The sequence below is a fragment of the Syngnathus acus genome, chromosome 17 (genome assembly GCF_901709675.1).
Source record: "Syngnathus acus chromosome 17, fSynAcu1.2, whole genome shotgun sequence".
Classification (NCBI taxonomy): Eukaryota; Metazoa; Chordata; class Actinopteri; order Syngnathiformes; family Syngnathidae; genus Syngnathus; species Syngnathus acus.
The window spans coordinates 1,889,935-1,910,151 of NC_051102.1; the positions used below are offsets into that span (position 1 = coordinate 1,889,935).

Here is a 20,217-nt window from a genome sequence, read left to right on the forward strand (position 1 = left end):
ATTTAATTTGCATCTTGGTCTGTCAGTGGCAGAAAAACATGTCAATGGCCAACATTAAATCTCTGTCTAAGAGTTTTTATTTTTCAGCCCCTCAGGTGAAAGAAAAAAAGGCTTTGAATATTTGTTTGCTGCCTTCTATTACACTGTGGCGGAGGCAGCTATTGAGGTAATGACACGACTTGAACACTCAGGAAATCATTTTCATATCTCGCAGAAGCGAGACATGATGATAGCTGGCGATAACCGACAATCAGAGTACCCATCACCTGTCTCGAGTGCTAAAGAAGAGGCTCGGGCTAGGAAGGTGACGGGGGTGGGGGGGCTTAAAAAGGGAATAAAATGGAAGGGTACATACGACAAAATATTAAGATATTGACCATGTAAGATGCAGTATCAACACCAAATTGGCAAATTTTAGCAACGGAAAGGACAAACTGGGACACAGGATCAAAACGCAACAAATGGCCATCATTTTCAACTTGGATTTAGGGCTGGACGATTAATAAAAATTTAATCGGAAATTAATAGGAATTTTTTGTTATGATGCGGTTCAATGAAAAGATTTTGGGTGAATAGTTTTGATGTGGTTTACTGTATCGATACACAACTGCCATTCTGGCACTGTGGGACTAATAAAGACCTTGTATGGCATTGAATTACCGTAATTTTCGGACTATAAGTCGCACCGGAGTATAAGTCGCACCAGCCATAAAATGCCCAAAATAGTGAAAAAAACCCATATATATGTATATAAATCGCTCCTGAGTATAAGTCGCCCCCCACCCAAACTATGAAAAAAAAAACGCGACTTATAGTCCGAAAATTACGGTATGTATGACTGCCCCCCCCTCTTCCCCCCAAGGACAAGGTTTGCGTTGGCATCAATGGCAACAAGTGGAAGCCTTCAGCCTGACAGACGTGCACGTCTTCTAACAGATGGCCTTTAGGAAGGCAGCACATGTGTTCTTGGTCTGCCTTTACACCCATTACCAAGTCAAAGATAAATACTTGGGAATTCTGTGTGTGTGGGGGGGGGGGCACACCCCACACGCGTATATACAATATCCATATACACACACAGGCGGGGCGGTACACCTTGGGGGCGTGGATAATCACCAGGATTTATTGAATGGTGCTGGCCGCTCCTCACTCTATCAAGTCCTTCTTTATAGGCCTGCTGATAAATGACACTGCCACCCTGACTGAGGTTGGAGGAGGTGGTTGGAGTTTGGTGGTGCGGGGTGGAATTGAAAGTACAAAATGAGGCGCTGGAGCGGCAGGAGCTGTCTGATGAGCTTCCCCTCCATCTCCACCCACCACAAAGCTGTGAAGGTGGCGATGGATGGTTGATTGTCTGCCTTCCAAGCAAAAGAAATGGACCTCAATACAAGTCTTGTTTTGTGACCAGTCTTTTGCTTGTGTCATATGTCATCGGCAAAGATCGCTGAGCAAAGCTACAAAGTACATTGTTTGTAGAAGATCATTTTTTGATTGTTTCCCGCAGTCAAGACGAGAACATCTCAGGGCACGGTGGTTGGGAATCAGCACTTTCGAGAATGCTTCAACGACATTTTACAAATTAACCAGCAAAATTCCCAGGCTGTACTCCCTGCGTGGTCATTTTTAAGAGGCTGCAACACTATTTTGGTGTCCGCGCAAAATGAGATTTCGTTTCCTTCTCGCAGGCGCTGAAGGTCACGAGATTATTCATGTTTAGTCGGGACAGATCGGAATGAATGGCCCCAACCTGCGCCGCTCCACTGCCGGGCCGCCAGTCAAACGGCGCAAGATGGATGACGCCGGCTGCAGAGGAAGCGGCTCTTGATCTCGTCCGGCTTCTCTCCGTGACAGGCCCGAGCGGCAGCCTCGGCTCCTAATTGAGTGGTTAGGACTGGCAGGCCCGGGTGCGATACATCACGGCGCCCCCAGACAGGACGGGACACTTCCTCGCTCTCCCTCTCGCTTGTCTGGGACGCGCTAATGAAAATCTGCGGGGCCGCATCTGTCGCTTTGCAAACTGAGCAATGTTTGCCGCGACAAAAAAAAAAAAGAGGACGTTCTAATGCCGGGGCGAGGACATTCAGCATTCACTAAGAGACAAAAGCAGAGGCTTGAGAGGTTTCAAATCTAAAGCACCGTAGTTGTCGGCCGCTCACTTTTTCTTTGTTTTCAAGGATTTGCTTGAGCATTTTATTCTTGTTATCCACCTCGCTTAAGTGCACAGATTTCACAGCTTGCTAACATTTTCCAAATGTCTTCATTTTTCAGCATTTGGCAATAGCACTCTCGCTTCCATTTTCCTGCGAAGTTTAACAAGCTCGCTTTCCAAATGATCAGGTGGCGGCGCCGGCAGAGCGCCACCTGGGGTGGTAACTCACACTTTAGGGTAACACTGTCGAGAGGCCGTTGTCGCGCGGAGATAACCACTTCCAGCCCCCCAGCAAAGAGGTGTATTAAACTTTTTTTATTAAACACTGTATATGTTTGGTACTCCAGCTGCACTGCTGCTCAGAGGAAAAAGCTCCAAAGGGTCATCAACACAGCACAGAAGATCATTGGCTGCCCTCTCCCCACACTGGAAGACCTACACAGAACCCGCTGTCTCAAAAAAACACAGAACATTCTGAAGGACACTTCCCACCCTGGCCACTCCCTTTTCGAACTGTTGCCATCGGGCAGACGCTATAGGTCAATTGGGTCAAGGACTAGCAGATTCGCCAACAGTTTTTACCCTACAGCGGTAGTTGCATTGAATGCCGCTAAACGTAAATGATTATGTCTGTGTATGTTCTCCTGTGGGTTTTAGCTTGTATTTTTTTAATCTTTTTATTCTATTTATTTTTTATCTCATGCGCTGATCGGTTGGCACTTTTAAATTTCGTTGTACGTGTGACAATGACAAATAAAGATCTATCTATCTATCTATCTATCTATCTATCTATCTATCTATCTATCTATCTATCTATCTATCTATCTATCTATCTATCTATCTATCTATCTATCTATCTATCTATCTTAACAACACCGTAGTGTCTTGTTGACTCGAAGCAATGGCGAAAGTAAAACCTCATAAATAGTTGTATAATACACAGTGGTGCCTTAAAATACAATAGGTTATATGGCATATATGTAGAGTATAAATAAATAAATAAAGTTTTCAAGCTGTTCGTTTGAAGTTGATGGTCAAACTAAAGATAAAACTGAAAATGATCTTGTGTATTTAACACAACCACATAACTGCCTTAATTAAATCTGTTTAGGTCAATGCTGACAAACGATGTAAAACACCATAGACGAGCTAACAAATAGCATCTGTACTGCAGTGTTATAACTCTTTTAAACTCACGCTAATGCCCATAATTTCCATTGAATTGCATTATTACTAAATAATAATAATAATAGTAATAATAATAATAACAATAATAAGGAAAATGAATACGATATAAGGAATAAGGAAGAATAGTTACGCTTAAACTGCACCAACTAAAATGGTTGACAAACACACCGCATGTCTACAATCTGCATGTTCCCGTGTAAAAGTTGAAGATGGACTCCCTCCATCTTCTTGTTGTTGTTTGCCCGGTGAGACAGATCTAATTAACACTGAGAATGAAAAGCCTCCTCAACGCATGGTGTCTGAAAGCATGGGCAGCTACGTATAATGGCGAGTGGTCACGTGACCCAGCATCGGTAAGATGAGTGAAAAGAGCCTCATAATTAGTTGGCCCTGGCAAGAAAAGAAAAAAAAAAGCAGATTGAGTTCTGTGGGAGGGAGTGGGAGGACTACAATAAAAGATACTTTTTTCCCCCCTGTTATCACAGCCAGTTGAAAGTAAAAAGAACTGTGCTCCTATAATGTCAGTTCTGCGAAAAGGCGATTTGCGCGTCACTCAAGGACGCGTCCTCAAACGAGAGTTGGCAGAGCAGACAGTATAGAGTCGGCGTTTTTGTTATTTTCCTCATCTTCAGACACCGACTCGTCTATTGAATTGAAGCTGAGCAAGCCAGGCAAGCGCATGTACAACACTTAGTTGAAAATAAAATGTTATCAATTGAGAGGTCAGAAACATTTAGAAGCAGATCTGAAAGTTGTTGTTTTTTTTAATTGGGAAGTGTAACAACCGTTGTAAGTTTGGAAAAGCCCTATGGAGCATATGAGAATGTTCACTTCTGACTTCAGTCACTTTCACCAACGACTAGCCTGGCATGCATATTAGAGTTTGTTCACATTAGCTTTTTTTTTTTTTTTTAAAGCATCTTGCTGATAGCCGCATGCTAAAACTCATCACGACGGCTGTTTGTCACCTCCACTCGGGAGCCACCGGAGAACTCAAGTTGCATTAATTTAGTGGCGCTGCTTGGCGCTCTCTGCTCGGGTTTATAAATTCAAACAGAAGTGCTTCTCAAGGTCTTTAAATGTTTTCCATTCACCGCCTTTAATTATTCATACGCTATCTGCTGTAATTTTTCTCACAGATTTTTTTTTGAGCGCCCCTCCCATTCCCTCCATCCTTTTTGCTAAATTATGGATGTCGCGCTCCCCTTGCTCGCTCGGAAGCGCTCATTCAGTCGGCTCGTGTCGCTCATAACATCTCCCCAAACACGCCAACCGAGACGCGATTTATTCGCCGTTTCCAGCCCCTCCTATAAAAGCTTTATCTCAGATTTCACGCATCTCCTGAGTGGGGCGGCGGTGAGCGCTTCGCAAAGTGCTTCGCTTTGATTTACGCTCTTGACAGGGTTTATTCTTTTTGGTAAATGACAGCACATGAAGAATTACACTGAAAGTGTCATTTGTGATGGGAAAGAAGGACTTGTTGCCATACCAAGTTTTTGACTAGAGCCGACAGCTAAGTTAGCTTCGGATATTAGCCACTAACGTTAGCCACGTTAGCATTCAAACTTAAATAATTTCAAGTCAAAAATGAAAAAAAAAAAAAAGAGTCTAAGTTAAGATGTTGACAGCTAGGTCAGCATTTGAACTTAAATGATTTCATACAAAAAGTGAAAAAAAAAAAAGACTGAGTAAAGATGTTGACAGCTACAATACGTTGCTGCATAAGCGTTTGAGAAAAAAAAATGTTGCGCAAAAACTCTGCACACACGTTTTTGAAGCAAAAATGTCCGGTCAAGTTCATAAATATTGGGACACTGAAACAATTATCTTTTTGGCTCCAAATACCAACACATACCCATAGACATAACGCTTGTTCTTGGGGAATTTTCACTTAGGTTTTGTTGACACTCTATTGAGTCCTGAAGCATTTGGCTGAATATGAGGAGATAACATTGCCCAAAACACTTGTGAATTCATCCCGCTGCTTTTGTCAGCAGTCACATCATCAATAAATGCATGGGAAACAGCTCCATTGGCAAACATACATCATGGCACTACCACTAACATCCTTCAGTGATGAGACACTGCAGTTGCTTCCTGCGCTAGTCACGACCTCGCTCGCCATTTCACTCACAGTCCCCTTCAAGCTGCCTTCCTTCCAGTCCTGCCTATTTAATACCAATTAAACATCCCTCACATTTGTAAAGGTACTCTTTATTGATTTAGTATGTACCCAACTGTTATTTTTGCCATACAGTTAGCGTCTCTTTGTACTAAGCCTTGTGACCTCATTTGTGGCAGTACACCACATCTACACTGACTCCAAACACCTGCTCAGACTCCACATCTATCATGCCAGCAACTTTGCTCCCATCTGGCTGGGCCGCGCCACGTGGGAGTCGGCCTCATCTGTTTGGTTTTTGGTTTGGCGTGAAAGGCAGGATGGGAGGGAATCTGCTTTTTAACTGAGGATCAGTCCTCGCTCAGAGGGAGTGGAGGGTTCAGTTTGTGGTCAGTCACATCAAGCTGGTTACTTAGCATGGAACCTTTAACACGGGTTTGATAGCGCGTTAATCTTGTCTTGTCAAAAAGTCAAAAGTCAAAGTCTGCTTTATTGCCAATTTCTTCACATGCCAAGACACAAAGAAATCGAAATAACGTTCCCACTATCCCACGGTGACAAGACATAGTACACAATATACATACAAGTAAACAACACAAAAAAATAAAAACAAGAAGGCACAAACAATGAATAAATAAGAGTGATGAATAAATAATAAACAAATAACACAATAAATAAGAGGAGCAAAAATAGAGCAAGTGTGCATACAGCAGACAGTCAGAATATAGCGCAAAAGTACAGGACGCTACGCAGAAGGGGGGAGAGAGTTCAGGATCCTAACAGCCTGGAGAATGAAGCTGTTGGTGAGTCTGGTGGTGCGGGAGCGCAGGCTCCTGTACCTCTTCCCAGAGGGCAGAAGATCGAACAAAGAGTGAGCGGGGTGACTCACATCACTCAAAATCGTGGTCGCCTTGCGGGTGAGATGGGAGGCGTAAATGTCCTTCAGGGAGGGGAGTGAAGCACCAATAATCTTACCAGCCGTGTTCACTGTGCGCTGCAGGGCCTAGTCATCTCCAGTTTTGCTTGTACTGTAATCACTATTGTGATTTTAGCTTCTCAAATTAGCTGTTAACTTAATAGCCACCGATAGCTAACTAGCGGTTTTATTAAAATTGTACAAACTCATAAACACAGACCCAAGTTTGTTTACCTGTATTACGCTAGCTACAAACTAGCTTGCCAATTCCTTGTACAACCTTGCAAGAGACGTCAAAATAAATCACAAATCTTTGACTGAAAGTCGACAAATATGGCCAAGTTAGATTCTCATGCTAACCTCTCATAGCTAGTTCATGTACAACTTAACATGTAACGTCAATGCAAATCAGGCAGACTAATGTTATCCCAAATTGACAGTAATTTGAGCGTAAACTCACCGGCACATCTGGTTCGGGCCCTCAGCGGTGGTCCGGGTGCACCAGTGCCACCCTCCAAAGGCCTGGTGAGAAGAACGCTGATTTCGTATTCAGTGTCAGGGTCCAGGTGTCCAATCTTGTGCGTAGTCTTGTCCACGGGCTGCAGGTCATACATGGTGCCCGACACGGTGCGGTACTCCACCTCTCGGTCCACGATGGGGCCGTCGCCATTGATGGAATTGGCATTGAGCTGTATCCACAGGTATGTGGCACCCACGGCAGTCAGTTGGGGTGGTGCAATGGGCACCGGAGGCTCTGGAGGGGCAAACGTGTTTTAGTTGCAAGCTTGATGACCATCTTCACTTCTGTCACCCTTTTGTGTCAAAAGCATTTCTTACTGTCCCACAACTATTTCATACTTGACACTGTAAACATTTTTGTCAGTACCATTGGCTCTGATACTTCCTTCAAAAGTGAAAATAACATAGGCTGAATAGCTCAGACACAAATTTTAACAAGACTGACTTCTTCTACCTCATTGTATTGAAAGCAATTGTCACTGAGCAATTTGGTACCTTGGGAGGTCATATCAGAACAAGGGGAGCGGTAGGAGAGTGGAAAACTGGAACAGCCATGGAAAGTTCAACTCCACACATTCACTTCTCAAGCCCTGTTGTGTTGAACATAATTGTCCAATTTAATACTTACCAGATCGTTTTTACGTCTTTGGCGGTAGTATCAAAACAACACAGGCATGACGTAGTTGGCGAATTAGCACTAGCTAGCACTGAGGTATTGTAATCGTCTGGTCACGAAATGGCGCAACGCACAAGGAAATATCCCACTTTATTGGGCTTTGAGTGAAAGACGTCATCATAAATGTGACGACTTTGACAGTGACCTTTTCCTTTGTCGCGTTCCCAATATTTGTCTAATCCGTCTTAAACCTTATGACATCTTTGTCTTAATGAGCCTCCACCAAATGTCAGCACAGGTTCTTTCATCTATTTCTGGCATTTCTCTTATATGACTGTGTTCAATAAGTTGACCACAACTTTGAGTTTATTTAACGTTCCCTGTAACTCTAAATCATATTTAATTTTCTATACAACTCTGATTTGCATACTTAAAAATCATCCTCGAGGATAGCCGATGGAGGTTGTCCCTCATAGGAAGCAGATGGTTAGCTCACATTGACCTCAAGTCATGGGTTCCTAAACTGGATCTAATCCAAGCTGTCCAACATCACCTCGAGCCAACCAGCTAATCCATCAGGAGCTGCGTTTGTTTTGATGGCTTTTCGGGTCAAATGTCTTTACATGTCTGAGTCTTTTTAAGCCACGCTACCCCTTTTAACATCCCAGACAGAGATGACACAGGCCTTCAAATGCATTCCAAAAACAAATGGCAAATCATTGGGTGTCATGTATTGCTTCTTGGGCAGCCTTCCCAGATCTTTAACAGACACTCCAAAACAAAATAGTCAAAACTAAGGCTGAGCGATTTGGCCTAAAATTTATTGAATTCGAAGATGGTCAAAACACTGGATATCTTCAGCCTTTGGAAAATATTTTCGGCCATCCTGATAGAGGTGTCGCACCCCTTTGTGCTCGCACAAGTATGTTACAATGACGAAAGCATGGAGGTGCATTAAGCCTGGCGTGTTGAAAATTACGGATTAACGGTGTGAAACACTCGAGCGCTGGCACACGTCAGGGGTATTAACGACTTGCTTTTTTTGACCAAGCTTGGAAGCTCGGAGATGGGCGACGGTAGGCGTGCGACACAAGCGGCCAAACGCGGGGGTCGGCGAGCAGCTGTCGTTGCGATGTTTGACCACACGGCCAAGCGAAATGGCGACAGCTGCGACGTCCTCGATAGCAGCATCTGCAGACTAACGGAAGGCTTAGTCTACTATAGATGTGTTGCATGTGTGAAAATATGAACATATTGTGCTCAAGCTGGACATTTATTGCAACACTCAGAAAATGGTGGAAATATAAAATTTTGCATAACACATGAATCCTTGCTTAACATCTTCCTGGAGAAAAATGTTTTGTTTTATATATACGTGTTGAGCAATCAAATTCACACAACATTTTTGGGGGGCAATAATGAAATTATCTCAATTGACAAAATTTTTGTGTCATTTTCCACAGTGATTTCACAAAGTAAGCATGATATGTGGAACTATTAAATTCTCGATTAAGAAATATTTTTGTATGAAATCGTGCTGAATCTTACTTTACACAACCCTTTTGTAGAAAATAATGTACTAATTTTCAGTCAGCCCAAGTAGAATTTGTGCAACATTTTGGTAAAAAACAACAACCCCCCCCCCAAAAAAAACCCCAACTACAACAGAATAGTCAGAGCAGAATTGCATCCTCACCACTTGTGTACAAAATCATACTAAATTCATGAATGCCACCCTGTAACACAAAAATAAAATCTATTTTTGGTGGAACTCTGGTAGCAGTAGTTCCAGTTCATGCAAGTGTCCAACCCGTAACCCCCCCAAACACACACACACACGCACAAAGTCCTTCAGCCGTCCAAGCGTTGCCACTGTCTTGTTGATTCATGCTAATAATAATAAATCCTGCTTTCATTTGCCGACAGCCTAGTACTCCTCTCTCGTAAAGATGGGGGAGGTCCTCGTTACTCTCCTAACTGGCCTGGAAAAGACAATCGATCGCCTCTGGGAAGATGACCAGCGAGCCTGGTTTCGATTTCGATCCCCCCTCCCTCCCCTCTTCTCGGTGGCTATTCTCATTAGTGCCGACACTGGCCAGAATGCTCAGCTGGAGCTCGGTGAACCCAAGGAAAAGGCGCCCGGGTCTAGACGGGGGGGAATAATTATTGTCCCTTTCAGAACCGCTACGGGAGAGGTCTATCACCAGAATGAAAAAGGGAGGGGCAGGCGGGTTCGATCCATATGGCAGGGCGCACTTGCACATAAATCTGGCATGAAAATCAGGAGTGATTATCAGGGATAATCAAGCATTCATTCTCCTTCTGTTGACCAAGGCGCTTGGCGCTGTACTGTAATGAGACGGGATGAAAAAAATCCGCACTCTGAGGTCACTCCCATATACATTTAATGGGGCGGGATTTTCAAGTCATGGCTCCGAGGAGTATGGTGGTGGTGGTGGGGGGGTTAAGCGTTTGTTTTATGGCAACGGATGTGGCGATAAGAGGAGATGACACTTTGAAGTGTGAAAACGAGGCTTTTCTTCCTCGCAGAGATTTTAAAGGGAGGATTATTACGACCAAATATTTACGATGAAGGCATCTCACGCTTAGTGTTGTTTAGAAAAGGCCTGAGTGCAAAAGCTGAATTTTCATTGAGGAAGGGTTAACAATTACCCCAAGGGGCTTCCGTAATATTCAAATCTACACAGTGAACAATGTTTTGTAGCAAATTGTGCTAAAAAGCTCACAAGAGGTTAACATTTTCAAAGTCAGTTCTTAACAGGGAAGGCTGATCTGGGTTATTAGACATTATCGCCCTCACCCACTCTCTGTTGTGTCCATTCTGGTGTGATTGACAGAGCTCGATCTGCAGCAGCAGGATTAAACCTATCAATCACCAAAGGCTCGGAGACAAAAAAAAAAGAAAGAAAGAGACAGGAGGGAGAGAGGGAAAAAAAAAAATCAAGGCAGTAAATTCAATTGAGAGCACACGGAGAAGATTGAGGTGAAGAAATATAGGAGGCCATTACTGGACGACTATAGGGGCTGTAAGGAAAGTGAGGCCTTGCAGCGAGAGACGACTCCATAAATTCATATCAAATGACTGCAGGAGTCAAACATCAGTGAGGCTACTGTAAACCCGCCCGTCGCTTGCCTTTGTGATCCTTTAAAGCGCCATTGTGTTCACTCAAGGACAGTCCTCATTTTACAGTGGAAAAGTTCTCCAGAATACAAATCACCATTACAAAAAAGGGTTAGAGGGGTTAAAAGTTCCCTAAAGAATGTTTACGCAGTTTTCGCTTGCTGTTCATCTCCCAATGACTTTGCATGAAGGTCAGTGCAAAGCTTAATTTAAAGAGCGCCCAAGTCCACAATATGCAAAATGATTTTGAAAAGGGAACTTGATTTGGATAGCAATGACAAACTGCTATTTTTTTTAAATTCCACTGAATCCTGAAAAGTATAACTATTGTTTACGGTCACCCAAATAATTTGCCATAAAAGCATAACATTGATTTGTAATCATACACCGTTAAAAGGTTTGGGGAGAATTCTATATTTTTAAATATATTTTTTTATCATTATTACTATTTGTAACAAATTTATGATTCTCTGACTTTTAGTTTGTTTTATTCTGTGTACACGCTCATAAATCAGAATACTCATCCTAATACTAACAAAGTTGCTTTACATATGACATAATGGTTCAACCACAACGGGAAATGGTCAAAAATCCGATAATCGCTTTTGTGTAAAATCCACCACCAAAACGATTCGAAATCAACACTCACGCTTAATGGTCAGCTCGCCGTAGTTGGACACGCCGACCCCTTTGTCCGAGTGGACGATACATCGGTAGCGACCCGAGTCGTCCTTGGTGGTGTTCTCCACATCGAAGGTGCCGATGAACCGGCGGTTGTTCCAAGGTTTAGTGGCCTTCATCGGGGCCTCTCGTCCGCCCATTCCCTGTTTGAACACAATCGTGCAAGTTCTTTCACCTTGTACTGTAGAATTTTTACTTTTATTTGTTTGCCTCACTCCCAATTGTGAGTGATGCATTAATCACAGCAAGAGGTAGCAGCTTGTCCCCAGCTGTCACCCTGTACAGCAGGCAGATGGAGGGGGGGAGCATTTGTTCATTACAAACATTTCTTCACTGCTGTCATCGGGCCGGGATTTGGCCTAATGTTTGTTTTGCGGCTAATGAGGACGCATTTGTGAAAATGATGGAGTACCTTGCACGGGACCTTTAAGCCCGCTGATCACACAAGTGACGGGGTGCGTTAGCGTCAAAAGGCCGAAAAGGCTCCGGCTGCAAGATGCACTACCTTTGTCGCTTGGATCAAGGTCGACCGCAGACTGCTGTGTGCCGAATATAGAAGGCACTCTCCACAGTGCCGGCCGGCCGGTCTATGTGGGTTAAGAGCATACGGCAGTGAGCTGACACCTGTAATCCCCTGTCTGCCAGCCAGCAGGTTACATCCAGGATGCAATGAAGCAATGTGTGAATGTCACGCCTTGAACTTTAGACTTGTCGCTCAGATTTCAAGACTGAAAAAAATGATAAAAACGAAGGTTGTGTTACAGTGGAAAATTACAGGAACAGAGACAGAGTCAAGCCCAAAATGGAGGTAATGTTAGAATGAATTAAGACCAAGGCAAGAGATTGAATCGAGACCGAAACAGATTGCATGACAATGTGAGATCAGGTAATACCAATGCAACCAAGAAGCAGTGGGAGATCTAGTCAAGACAAAGACCGGCATAATATAAGACTATAAGTAAAGACTAAAAATAGTTGTGTCAAATTAAATCAAGACCAAAACATAGCGTGAGAGCCAAGTCAATACCAAGACCAGATAAAGACCAAGACCAAGTAAATGTGAGACCAAGTCAAGACCAAGACCGAGGCAACGTAAGACAGTCAAGATAAAGACTGATGCATCATGCAGACTCGAGACCAAGAGTCCAAGTTTGAGACGGAGTACAAACCTAGACCGAGACTCTCTTAGAAAATGGAGAAAAGTCTCACCTGAAGCCAGAGGCGGAAATTGTCCCGTTTGCGTCCGTTGACGGTGCAGTGAAAAGATGCCGTCTGTCCCGCGTTGACCTCCACTCCCTTTATCGTCAGAAAGTGTGGCGTGTTCACTAAGAACAACAAAAAAGACGTTCAACAGGCAGGTGCGTTGAATTTAAAGCGAGATTAAACCATGAAGCTGAATATCTGACGTGTGTGTGTGGAGGTTGCGAGGGAAGTTACAACCCCCGTGGCAGAACTCGCTTGTAAACATAAGTGGAGCGAGCGAGGTAGACCTAAATGGATGCCGCGTTTATACTTTACTATGTGCTACCTCATGAAGTCTCTGGCTCCAATCGCTTTGGGAGGGAGAAGGCGGCTACCTAAATCTCCAGAATGACACGCAAGAGGCTGTTCTGCTGCTAATTGCACTGTGGCTTGACTTCCCTCGCACACAGATTAACGACCCCACTCTTACAAAAGTATTTTCACATAGATTGTTAAGGATTAGAGCTACGGGGTTCATGAAGCGGGGTCAAAATGAGTATGTGTAAGAATAAGTGTTTGGTTTTATGGTTGGGTTCAGGGGCCAGAGTTAGTGTTTTACGTAAGAGATTTGGGGTAGAACTAGTTTTTGAGATTAAGGTTTAGAGATTGTATTTAAAATTTGGAGTTCCTAGTGAAAGACTTCTGGTACTCGGGTTAGGGTTAGAGAATAGTTGAGCGTTGGTGTTGAAGTTGGTTATTTGAGGCTTGAGCAATCTGCACTGTTCTTTCTCCTAATCTAAGCACTGAAAGCAGCAAAGTGTACTGACAAAAAGCTTTTTTCCACCTTCCCAAACGGTGCTCATTATCATTAGAAGATGGACGGATATTATGCGGGGAAACAACTTAACAATCAACTTATGTGGAACATTTTTGATGAGTGCAGGGAAAAATAGGGCAATCTTGCCGGGACGACCTTGATTCGAAACGTAACGGAATCTCTAAAGACCGCGGGAAAAAAAATCTAATTCTACCACTTTCATCGTTAAGACTTCCACTTGTGCTTTAGAGTTTTTTTTTTTCCTTTTTACAACCTCATCCTTCGGCTCTGAAAAGGACAAGTCAATTTTTTTTTCATACGTTTTAATGGCGGGGGAGGTTCACGGCAATAACCTTGTTATTTGAATAATAATCTGAAAATAAATGCTTTGGCGGCGCTACCTATCAGTCAAAGAGAGCTGATTGCCACTGAGAGGAACATTGATTCCAACTCGTGCTTTCTCCCTCACATTCAAGCATTCATCACGTCGCAAAAGGCATCATCGATCGCCTGGGATGCATTCAGATGCAACACATATCGCTGTACCGATCTATCGTATTGACACAACAGTTGTAGGAATTGGGCCACTTTCAGATGGTTAGAAGGTCATTAGCATTTAACAATCAACGTCTTAAATGCAGCAACTGTATGAAGGCCAGAGTGGAGTCCAAATCAATAGATGAAAACCCATACAAACTATTGATTTAAAGATCAGAGTCTGAGAACCTCTTTGTGTATTTATTAAAGAGGTTAGCCGCTAAGATAGGGAGTTGGGGATGAAAATCTGTGCGCTAACGACGCATGGGTTGAGTGGCTAAAAAGTTTCAGACAGAAGTTTTATTTTCACTTTCCCATCTGGACTCAAAAGCACACAGATACATAGCACAATGCTAACAAGGACTCACAGTCCCAAAAGCAGCAGCAGCCCAAAATGTGAAGTCCTAAATATGCCGCTACTTGTAGCATACATCCCGCTAAGATTAACAGGAATTTGACCGCCTGAGAGATGAGAGGCTTCGCTGAAGATCCTTAAGGGATGAAAGAATGAAGATGGTATTTGTTTTTCATTCAACTTATTTATTTTCTCCTCTACAATCTCTCGCTCCAACATCCCGGGCGAACCGTATGCTCGTAAATCTTAAGGGAGCTACAAGGAGAACGTTTTCCCGCTGTCCTTTGTTTGACGAGTAAGCCTTGAAGAGAACAACAGTGTATATTGGGAAGGGTGTCATGCAAGGGACAATGGCTTCTTGATGATGTTTTATGATGGAGAAGAAGAAAAGGCGGGACTTACTGCACTGATGGCCTTGGACCAGGACGTCTTTGATGGCCAGCATGCCGCGCTGCCCAGAGGTTACGGCTTCGAACACGATCTGGGGGAGCAGAGAGACGACTCATAAGGCAGGCCATAAAAAATGAGAAGCTACCCGAGTGCTTAGGAGAGCGAGTGAATTGCATTATTTTTGTAATATGTCCAAGCTGATGTGCAGTGTGACGTGCAAGACTATCAGTTCTATTTCTTTTTGATATGTAATCCAGTTTCCATTGGGTTTACTTGTGCAAGGTCATTCGGGTTGCATTGGAGTTGCATTTCAAAAGTTGTGCATATATACAAAATAAGTGTTCTGAAAAATTAGGCAAGGCTGTGGATGTTCACTAACTTGATTGACACATGAATGCTTAAATTACACTTTTTTAAAACCAGTATATTGCTTTAAATTATTTTTATTGGGTTTTATAATGTCTTTATTGAGATTAAAAATATTTTGCAATTTTTCTTTTGAAAATAAACAAAATATGTTGTAACGCAGTCATTTTAGTCGGGAAATTGATTTGAGTTGCAACTGCGGTCTCGGAATTAATTCAACTCGTAAATCAGGGACCGGTGGTTTGGGGTTTGGGGAAATTTGTTATGAGGTAGGTTAAAAAGATTTGCTAGCGGTAGCATTATGGCATCTGTCTGATGACTAATTTGCACAGCTGCTATGTCAAGTGTTGATCTTACTGACCAAAATTCCGAATAAAGCATGCAGCAGTCATGTGGAAATCCATGTCATCTTGTTCTATGGAATGAGCTGCTGGGTCAAAAAAAAAAAAGGCCTGTTTGAGGGCGTGTCCCTGCAGAATGTCAGTTATTCACTTGCTGGTCTAAGCTTGTGATAAAAAAGGAAACGGAATGTCCGCGCCTTGCCAATCTCAGGGTGGGGCGCGCTGACTCCTTTACACATGTCCTGCATTCCATTCGTCTATACATTCATACATACGCAAGAACTGGGCATGTTCCTGCTTTAGGACGCCACACTGAATTGCTGTCCCAAGGCTTTCACTGAGCATCTCGGATTCCTTTTGCAGCCTCCACACGCGCTAGCTCATTGTCATCGGGGAGGCCGGATGCCTTCAGATAAGGCTGTCTAATTATTAATTCCGCACCAAATATGAAAGCAAATATCTGGGGCTGCCAATGACGGCCTCATTACAGATTAATTTAAGGAAATTAAAAGGCCGAGCACTTCGCGCGTTGCCATCAGACAAATTAACTGGACCCGGCCGCCTAATTGAAATCCTTTTGTTTGCGCAACAGACATCAGTCAACCCGTCTTAATAGCTGCGATATAATTGATTCCGGCGTCAACGATAGCGCCCGGCATAATTGGGCCTGACCTCGTATTCGCGAGGGGGAATCGCGAGCCGCAAACGACGTCGCCGCAAAAAGTTCAACTCCCTCATTTGTCAGAGGGACGGGCAGTACGCCAATGCCGCCGTCACCCCACACCCCAAGGGATGTTACTAAGTAGTACATTACAGTGGGATTGATTAGCTCAGCCATTGGCCCCACTGTTTTGAAATCAAGAAGGATGAGCACGTGGGGCTTTTTCACAACGCGCGACAGCTCAACATATGACCAAAATTTTTTGTAATTGCACGAGAATTCAAAGTTTTCTGGATGACCTAGCGAATCTCCTTGGCGTGACAGCCAAAGAAGCCTTGCTGGTAATTAAAAAATAATTAAGAATCAGGTGGCTTCCCTTTGACAATTGTGTAGGTTAGCAGGCAATTAAAGATAGCGGTAATTAGCGGCGTGTTGGTAATTATCGACCGTTTCAAACGCTTTTGTGGCTGCGGGTTGGATGGGGATCATTACCCTTGCTGTTCCATCATGCAGCGCTACGGTAGACACGCTTAATTTTCGATTCATAGTTTGTTCTACAAATAGTGGAAAATTGGGTCATATAATTATTGTAATGTGATTGTTCCTTGCCAGTTAATCAAGATAATTGCCACCTTTCACTTTAGAAATATTCACCTAGTCACATTTGTTCCAGAGGAACCTGCTCTCGGTTGTCTTCCTAATAGGTGGTCATCAAAAACTCTGAGCCATTTGTCTATTGTATAGGACTAAGTTTAGCCTTGATTAGCAGTGGCCAAAATTAAGAAGATCCTTCGCCATATGTGTATGTTTTTGCTCTCCTCAGCGACCTTAAAAACGCTCACGGTAATAAATGACAGATGTCTCATGGCTGCTATTTCTACAGGTGGCAATGGCAACATAATTTTTTTTTCAAAAGCTCGTAATTTTCAAGAGAAATGTAAAATGAATTTGAAATCATTAAAAAAAAAATCTCTAGTGGATGCACAACCCCACAGGTACAGGAACAAAGCATCCGCAGGAACAGGTACACAGTCTTTTGTCGGTAGCGGACGTGGGCCTTCAATAGAGACTTAAATCGACCTATTAATAAAACCACCAAGTTACTAAATAATGTACAAAAGTTTCAATCTGATTGTAATTGCATTAAATTGTCTCATAAGGCTACTGCAGAAGCTCTCAACTGTTGCCTCTCGCTCTCTGGTGTCCACGCACCTCATTAAGTGTCCTCTCCTATCTTGTCTTCGACAGCGAGAAACTCAGCAGTGTCCCTTGTTAACCGAACTATCAGGCTGCCTTTGGTTTCCTCTCTTCACTACCGCCCACCTAGCACATAATGAAATAATTCACCGACGGAGCAGCCGGCCCCACCGTCTGGAGGTTACGGGGTCTCTCTGCATCAATTAACATTTGGTGGGCTCGGGGAACAAGCCTGGCGAAACACTAATAGGAAGGCGAGTGTGAAATCACTCTGCCCCGGCCGTCGCTGATGCGCACCGGTAAGTGAAAATGAGTTTCAGAAATAGGCCTGAGATGGAGGAGCCAGCCAACGGATTACCATGGATACAGAGGTAGCCTCTGAATCAATACGAGGTATTTTCAATGGGACGCTATTGTTTGGGGCTCCTCAAAAGAAGCGCCGTCTGCTGCCTTGGTCTTGTTAAGAGGCTTCAATGACTTTGGAGTCACCACAAAAGCCCTGTCATTTTACTTATGGAGAAAAGGAAACTAGAGAAGATTTCTATTTTCATATAAGGAAAATAGAGAAGATGGGGGTTTCCTCACCTGGTAGAAGTTGGGCCAGTAGGTGCTGACGGCCAGCTCCACCTGACCCCAAGCGCGAGACGCCGGGGCGGACACGTTCCACACGGGCGTGCCCAGAGGGCTGTTGTTCTCTTTGATGTAGACGTTGAGGTGGCCCGGGTGGCTGTTGTCCCGCCCACCGATGTAGTAGTGGAAGATGACGCAGTGGGTGTCGTTCTCCCGTAACTGGGGGGTCAGCATTGAAGCCTTCTGCCCAGAGAAACGTCCAGAAGTGTTGACCATCATAAAGGCTGCACCTGTAATGTAGATGACAAGAGACCCCAATAAATGGAGTTCAAATTTGGTAAAATCTCTAGTATAAGATAATATCAACTCATTCACTGCCACCCCAATGGGCATTTGACGTCTATAGCCGTCAGTGGTAATGAGTTAAAAAAAAAAACGGTGGGAAAAAAAGCTAAATCAGCCTCAAACCAAAATGGCAGACTTGCTGTGTCTGTTTAGACATGGGTTCTTCTTGTGATATACATCTCATGTTGCAAATTGGCTTGGTGGGTGTGTGTGTGTTCATGGTGAGTCATTATTTTTTTGGTCATTATTCTGCCCACACACAATCAAAACCTCAAATTCTCTTAATCTGTCTAATGCAAGTACATCAAATTTGGTTGTAATTGGACCAAATCTTTGGGCAGCATTCTTCTGAAGGACCCCTGAAAACGTCCAAATGGAAAATGGCTTCTTCAAGCCAAAATGTCAGATTTTCTGTCTCTTCACGGGCACGGCATCTTGAGACTTTTTATGACTTGCTGCTCAGGGAACCCGGCTTGGGGGGTGGGGGCAAGAAGAACTAAGTTGAGGATTCTGTCGACTGTGACTCCCTTCTACGCCTCCCCTCAACTCTGGCTTGGTCGTGTAAACATGACAGAATCCCTCCACCCCACCCGCTCGTTATCTCGAGTCAGAGACAGATGGAATCGTCGAGCGTCACAAGGGCGGCACAACAAGACAAGCGGCGCGCGCTCGACTCATTGACTGAACAAATAGGCTATTGTGAGAGAGCGGCGGGCTGAGGGCGCCTGATGCACTCGGCGTTATTCGCCCCCTTTTTAGCGCCGGCGCGTCCAAGCCTGTCGCAAGATGTTGACTTTAACAACGGAGATTCGAAGCGTTCAGCTCCACCTCGCACAGCATCGCTTCGGACGACGACAAAAACAAACGTGTCGTCTTGTCAGTTTGCCAGCATAATATTTCTCACTTGTGTTTTATTGGCAACCACACGGGGGGCATTAGTTGAACTTTTAATATCCAACCCAAGCAATAAAAGCTAAATGGGGGGGCACTTATTGATTTCCCATCACTTGCTCCTGCTCTCTCGCTAAAGGAAAACAGTCGCCACGAATATCTTTCATCTTTAGGCTGGCCTGTTTTGTATTCTTATTAATGGTAATAGTCGGAGAGGTCAATATATCAAGAGATAAGAGCATTTTCTCATTAAGGCACTCAGTTCTTGGGACATATCTGCAGACTTATGTAGCGGCTTTCTGTATTCCGCAATAATTAGGGTTTTAATTTAAAACGATAAGATAATTCTTGATTCAGTAGAAGCACTGCATGTTCATTTTATGTTACAGATGACCATCAGTTTAAAAATAACACCATAATCTTCAGATCTTAGGTTGAGTAGTGAGCCACTAGTAGGATTTGAAAATCCAGCCCTGGAAGTTGCTTGCTTGGAGTTTAAGAGCCATTCAGGACTGCAGTTTGAGGAATTCGAGGTGGCCGGCCCCTTTTTGTTGAGGGCCATCACATCTCATGTTGCTATACCGCCCTAGGGTTCTGAGAATAAAATTTAATTACCTTAAAAACTATTAAAGTCAGGTTATTCTCTTCAGCGGATGCTCCATTTTAATGGGAATAAATGAATTGTGCTACTCAAGAATGTACGTTCTGCACCACTGGGCCATTTCCATGGCAACCAAACAAATCACAGGATGCAACAGCTCCAGAGATGACCCAGAGTGAGCTAAAAAAAATGTTTCCCTTTTATTTTTTTGGGTGTTTGATGAATAAGTTATGTAACAGGTGCAGCACAGCTCAGGAGAGATGGAGAAGGTTGGGAACGGCCATCTGGTCGGATCCCGAGGCTAGCTAAGTATTTGGATCCAAATACGGTGACAGCGGTAAGTGCCCCTAATGAGTGAGGCCACCATAATTACGGTTGCCGGTGTGTGGCTCATTGTTGTCATCCGCGTTCTGATTAAAGCCGTATCATTATTTCTGATACAGGAAGCAGAGCCCCAACAAGGGGGCGACTTTGACGCGTTTCAGGTGTCGGCTGACGGACGATATTGGGTTATTAATACTTAGCCATCTGGCTTGTGGCGAGGTGAGGCATCAACACCTCCAGATGACTTGATGAATTGTGGAGTTGCAGCTCGCGTTGCAATGTCAACGCTGACACTCGATCACAGCAG

The 20,217-nt window shown here is 43.8% G+C and overlaps 1 protein-coding gene across 11 annotated transcripts in view; it reads right to left on the reverse strand.

The window, feature by feature from the left end:
• LOC119136981 (receptor-type tyrosine-protein phosphatase mu-like) overlaps positions 1 to 20,217 on the reverse strand; it is a 102,429-nt gene that overhangs the window by 49,697 nt on the left and 32,515 nt on the right. For all 11 annotated transcript variants that reach the window (XM_037275909.1, XM_037275917.1, XM_037275918.1 and 8 more), the window contains exons 3-7: positions 17,765 to 18,039; positions 14,627 to 14,705; positions 12,543 to 12,658; positions 11,302 to 11,476; positions 6,836 to 7,129 (exon numbers count right to left, since the gene is read on the reverse strand). In XM_037275909.1, coding sequence (XP_037131804.1) covers positions 6,836 to 7,129; positions 11,302 to 11,476; positions 12,543 to 12,658; positions 14,627 to 14,705; positions 17,765 to 18,039 — 939 coding nt within the window. The remainder of the gene's footprint in view (positions 1 to 6,835; positions 7,130 to 11,301; positions 11,477 to 12,542; positions 12,659 to 14,626; positions 14,706 to 17,764; positions 18,040 to 20,217) is intronic.